This window comes from Monopterus albus, unplaced genomic scaffold (genome assembly GCF_001952655.1).
Source record: "Monopterus albus unplaced genomic scaffold, M_albus_1.0 scaffold34.1, whole genome shotgun sequence".
NCBI classification, from domain to species: Eukaryota; Metazoa; Chordata; class Actinopteri; order Synbranchiformes; family Synbranchidae; genus Monopterus; species Monopterus albus.
Window position 1 is genome coordinate 4,956,218 of NW_018127914.1, and position 6,303 is coordinate 4,962,520.

The window sequence follows — 6,303 nt, forward strand, 5'->3', positions numbered from 1 at the left end:
CTTGTTTTGTCCAACTAACAAAAAATTTAAATCCATAAATACTGATGATACGATCAGTCAATTAAATGATTAGTCAGTCGGTCAACAAATTCATCAGCAACAGTTTATATAATCTATATGACTGTTTCAGTCATTTGTCATGCAAAAGTACCAAACTCACTGGTTCCAGCTTCTTTATAGTGAAGATTTGCTGCTTCTATATCATTTACTGTAATTATCTTTGAGTGTTGGACATAAGATGTGATGACGTCACTGGGCTCTGAGAAACTACAATAGGTAGTTTTCACTAAAGACTAAACAAAAAAATGATTTATAGATTAATTGTTAATGAAAATAATTAATTGTAGCCCAAAGATTTTGAGTGTAATATCAAAGAAGAGCAGCTCACTCTACATCCCTGACATCATCACGTAGTAAACCAGCTGCAGCAGCCAGGGATTGGACAATAGGTGCATCGTTTGCCCAAAACCTGCAGAACCCCAAACCTCATTGATGACAATCCTCCAGCTTCAAAGCACAAACAGGGAAGCAGACGTTGTGTTTACTCATTCATCACAGTGGTCTGAAACACTTTTCTTCCCTGGTGTCCACAGGGTCTAACCAGGCTGACATTGGCTCACGACCTCTCGAGAGATGACCTTGCTAAATAGTTGGCATTCCTCTGGGGAAGGAAGGTGGGGTGGCTGGAATGATTTCCGCCAAAGGTCAAATGTGGAAATGATTAAATGCATTGTTGCTGATGTCGGGTAAGTCTCTCTTGCTTTTCTCTCTTTCTCTGTCTGGCTGAAATGAGCACACAATGTACTCTATCTCCCCGCTGACAGTTTTCAAATGTTAATGGCTGGCTCACGGTGCGAAGGCACAGCGGGGGACACGGTGTGAGGGACCGTTATTCATTCTCGATGGGGGAGAAACTCTTCACAGTCACTGTAAGTCTTGCACAGGAGCAAAACTGGGGCAAAGAGATGGAAAATCTGTACTTAAATGTACAGAAAACAAACTTGACATCAGAGCATTATGATACTATGAACTTTTAGCAGGCAGTGGAATAATAAATGCTCTGTGTTGAAAGCAGTCTAATAAAGGTTTAAGACAGAGAGGCAGTGTTTGGAAAAAGTCACATGGAAAAGACATTTTGTTGCTCAAATGTAAAACTTGCAAAGGTTTCTCAGAAGGTTGATTGCAACTGAGCAGAAGAGAGCAGATGAGATTTCCTCTGAACATCTTTGTTCTTTTTTTCAGGAGAAAACAAACATCTCTTTCTACACAATACCCCACCACCACCACCACCACCACACATGCACAGAAGGGAAAAGGATCCTGGTGTGCCCCACTGCCAGACTCATTACTGATGTAAAGGGGCACACTGAAACAATCATGTGCACCTTCTGAACAACATTCCCATGCACAATCGCTTGGATTGCTCTCATTCTCACGGGGCGCTCCTCAACCTCCCAAACCCACCCCCCAACCAGCTCTATTTGCCCTCTCATTCCCCCCACAACTTCCTTTCTCTTTCATTTTCTCCAGCCCCTTTCAGCATCACAGAGTTTCCTCTCCCCTCGCATAACAATGTCTGCTCCAGTTTCCTCCAGCTCCCTTTGCTTTTACACAAATGCCTGGAACTTGAATCTTTAAAAAAAACTGAAGAAACACATTGGCCAGAGGACGGGTTCACCTAATCACTGTATCTGTGAAGGTATTTCTGCAGCAGTAATGTTAACTATGAAGTAATGGGTTAAAGGCTGTGGAAGTCTCAGCTGGGTGAAAATTTACATGAGATCTTTTTTTTTTTTTAGTTATTCTTCACACAAAAAGCTGTGTCAGTAACACTTTGGCATTCTGAGAAGGACATAAATCAGCTGATGTTAGCTTACAGCAGATACAGTATATTGGTACAGTATTTGTGTATATATCACCTGAGAACAACAGGATACTTACAGTTTGTTGGGCTAATGTGCTTGTTCACTTTCTTGCAGAGAATTAATTTCTGGCTAATTTCCCACAATGTTTTTTTGTTTAAACGTCTTTCCTTATATGTACATCTTCTCCACAGAAACCTGGGCCTGTGTAATGCTGTAAGAGATCTGTTTATGTGCGGACCTATTAGGAGGATTATATGCATTAGATGACCTATAGAAGACAGACCTTCCCTTCACACCTGAACACCTGCTGGAAACCATCCCTGATGTCAGGGAGGAGTGGGGCAGCACCTCACCCTCACCTCGGGATATGACGTGGCGCCGACCACCGGTCCGACCTCATTAAGCTTGAAACATTATCACTCTGCAAGGAAAGGAGCTCTTAAAATAATTCAAGAGCAAATGCTGAGGACATAGTAAACTTTGACACTATTTTACAGCTTTGAACAAGGCTGACCTGCAGGAAACTCGATAAACACAGGAGTGACGCAAAATGTGTCATATAACTGAGATGAGGCGTCTTCGGTTGCCTGATTGTTTCTCTTGTTGCCCCACTTTTCTATAGCAGTGTTGCATAATGTTGATATGTTTATCAAAAGCCAAGAGCACAGGCTGCAGGGTTTCTATGCTCCCTCTATCTAGAATGTGAACAGGATAAAGACAAACAAAGACGTGTAGACGTACTGTCACGTCAGAGAACATTCATACTGCACAGAGCTCCCCCCTGCAGAGAGATAACTGCCTGGAAACACTGGTGTTGATCGAATCTATTAACATCCACTGATCAATCATCTTGTTTAACATGAAAACAGTAAATGCGGAGCTCTAGTCTAAGTGGCCTCCTTCCCTAAAATCCTTGCCGAGCTCACTGCCTTCGTGTCCAAACCATCACCATCACTCTCAACTGTTCCAGCCCTGTGAACCGTGCACTGAACAGGACAATGAGTCTGTTAGGACTGTGACGCAGATACACAGTGTGCGCACCCTTCAGTCACAACCAAACCCTCCTGAAGAATGGCACCAGGCCCCACAGGCCCTGAAGACAAGAGACACAGCTTACAGCTTGAGCTGTGTCAAATTGACACCAAAACACTTTGCACAGTGTTGCATTAGAGGGAGTACAGTTTTTGTTTCCATATGGTAAGGTACACTTGAGCCTGACAAGCTTGAAGATTTTGATGAATGAAATAAGGCAGGGAAATGACATGGCACCAACTCTAGTCTGTGTTAGAACAGTGTTAAAAGTATTGACAAGGAGTTGAAAGCTCATGATAGAAAAATGGACTGAAGTTAAGGACCATGGATTCAAATCATATCAACTTTCCAAAGGAGTCAGTCCAGAGCTTTCAGCTCCTCTGATGAAGCATCTACCAAGCTGTCCATCACACCATAAACCTCACTGAATAATAATAAGTTCCTGTTTGGCTACATGTGAACAGAGGGCTTAGACTGAGAGGACATGATTCATTGCATGTGAAAGTTATAAGTCACGGCAGTATACCATGAGATTATATGAACTTGGCAACTGTCAGAGATGTATCTACACCCTTTACAGTGAGGCATTGATCTTAGTGACATCTCTAGTTGTATGAAAAGATGTTAGTTCAATTAAATTAACATCCTTGATCTTTCAGGTCAAGGCTTACTATAAGATTAAAGATCTTATGAGACTACAATCCAAAGATATTTTACTGCCACACAAGACAAGGAAAAGCAACAAAAAATACTTAAAACAATGATAAGATTATAAAAAGAGTTGTTGATTAATTTTTGTACAGTCATTCCAGCTCAATCTCAGCTAACCAGTACAAAATGTGACAGTATTTACCACTCATGCAGTAACTATTTCTTTAATATCTCAGGTTGAATGTTGTGCAGTATACGTCAATGATAAATAGTGTTCCATCAGAATTAGAAGAAAATGTAACACATCTAATGTATAATAATATAGCAACACAACATTTGAAATCTCTCGATATATAAGATTTTACCCATGTTACCTACCCTTCAGTTACATAAATAAATGGTAGAGCGATTAGTTGATTAATCAGTGGAAATAAAATTAACCAGCAACCATCTTCTTTAAGTTCTCAGATATGTCAATTTGCTACTTTCCTTAGTTAGTGTCAGATTAAATGATAATAAAAATAATCATCAAATCAAAGCCAAAGCCCCACAGAGTAGTCAAAAAACAAAAATTAACATTTATTTTTCCATTCCTATTCCAACTTTTATAAGGGGGGTGCGGGTACTCAGGGGCAGGGAGTTAGCTGAATTTGTACTCTGATTACGCCCCTGTCGTGGCAATAAAAGCAGCCTACAGATAAAAGAAGATAGGTACAGACTCAAGTAGCTTCAGCTCACACTCACACTGTCTGACACACATATAATAAAAGAAATATCTCGCAACAACAGTGACAGCATCTAGTTTCCTTTTTGTGACCACTTTTTTACATAATCCGGATATATTCTTTTAAATAAGTTACAATTACTTTCTTTCATTTTACCTCCACAGGGAAATAATCTGCACAGACACAGGGAAAGGGTTTCAAAATTATACCACCCATGCCTACTGCTCTGACAAAAACATGTTTGTAATTTTTCCAGTCAATGTTATAACACAAGTAATAAAACCCAGCGTGTCCAACCTGTGCTGTGTCACTTACTTTGTATTTCATCGTGCAGCTCTTCTCTCTATCTCTGTGACTCCAGTATAAATGAGAAATATCCGCTTTATCGCATTAAGGAGCGACACACCTGAATTAACGGGACACCGGGGTGGTTTTTTTGAGCGGTTAACCAACCATCCAGAGCCTCATAGACGGAGAAACGAGTGAAACCTCTGAATCCAGCCTGCAGCTTTCCACTCTTCTACACCAGACCGCTCCAAGCCGCAGTCACGGTCCGTAGCTCATTTGCATAAAGAACCGCTGATTGGCCGAGGAAAATACTGCCCCGCCCACTGTATTTACCCCGCCCCTCCCGTTGAGAAAGTGACATCATTGTCACAATACACCAGTAGATGAAGTCATGTCTTCCAGTAAAATAAAATAAAATTAAAAAAAAAAAATCTGTACCAAGAGCTATCTCCACAGTTAATGAAGTGTCATTTAGGTTATCAAAATATCAGTGATGAAGGAAATACCTGACTCTTTTACCTATGTAAAAGTAGAATTAGAGTAGAAATGTATGATAAAATGTGTTAGCCCAAATTTATTAAAGTGCTTTTATTTTTGATTTCTGAGGCCACACTTTACCTATCACTGACATCAGACCTTAACCTATGTTTATATGTTTTCCCCTGTGAGAGCACCAGCGGTTTTAGGTTGTGCCAGCAGCTCTCTGCTTTTTTATTATTTTTCTTCATTTCAAAAAACATTTTGACTTTGTCAATATGAGTTATTGATTTGATAGGCAAAAATGACAGTTTTATCATTTTAAAATGAAATCTATATCACAGTAAAGCATGAAAGAATAGGCTGTTTTCTGAGAAAAAAACCCAGCATGAAGGACGTTTTTCTATGTGGCATTTTCTTCTACATAAAAATGTTTCTATTGGTTAAAATATAAATTACAGCACCCAGTAACAGCACTTCACCCCCTAATACTTTCTCCTGATCTTCTATGAATAAATAACTAAATTCAAGAGTTTTCTCAGAGGTGTAGCCTGCCCTGTCTTAAATTGCAGAGTTCAGGTAAAAGTAGAGATTGAATTTAAGGACACTAAGAATCCTGTTTTAAAAGTTGGTTCACAAAAGTTGTGTATTGAAACTGGGAAAATGATGAGAACTGCTGACTCTATCATCACAGGCAATAATGCAAGACAGGGGCCCGAAATTACAAAGGACCTGTGAATGTGAATAATAATAATAAAAAGTTAACTGGATTTTTCATAAAGGCTCAAAATGAAAGGCAGGTGCCAGTCCTGCCATTCTGGTAACTTTACTCTATAACTCTGGGGGTGCTAACGCTAATGTTAGCATGGTGCGTCCAGTGAATGACGAGCAGACGGCAAGCAGCTAACCGAAGAACCGCTACCAGGGCCGGGCACTGACAAACAATTGAACAATTGAAACAAGTGAGTTACATTAAATGAAGGAACACAGAGCCAGCACATGGAGATAATTCCGAATACGACAATGAAGGCCAGAGTTGATCTGGAGACCTGTCAAAACACAGACCTGTCCTCTCGGTAAGTTAACAATAAGTAACTGTAAGCATCTCTACTATTGGAGAGAGATGTTTGAGCTATTGGAAGGATGTCCTGAAGTGATGCTTGACCTACTGAGGCAGGGATAAGTCTGTTGCTTGTGGTGATGATGGAACAGGACTTGCAAACAGACCAAACCCTGGGGGCCAATAACAGGGTTGAATCACCGCA

At 40.3% G+C, this 6,303-nt stretch overlaps 1 protein-coding gene across 1 annotated transcript in view; it reads right to left on the reverse strand.

Moving 5' to 3' along the window:
* nedd9 (neural precursor cell expressed, developmentally down-regulated 9) overlaps positions 1-4,788 on the reverse strand; it is a 32,304-nt gene extending 27,516 nt beyond the window's left edge. The window contains exon 1 of the mRNA XM_020597693.1: positions 4,589-4,788. Coding sequence (XP_020453349.1) covers positions 4,589-4,600 — 12 coding nt within the window. The 5' untranslated portion in view covers positions 4,601-4,788. The remainder of the gene's footprint in view (positions 1-4,588) is intronic.
* Positions 4,789-6,303: the final 1,515 nt, after the last annotated feature.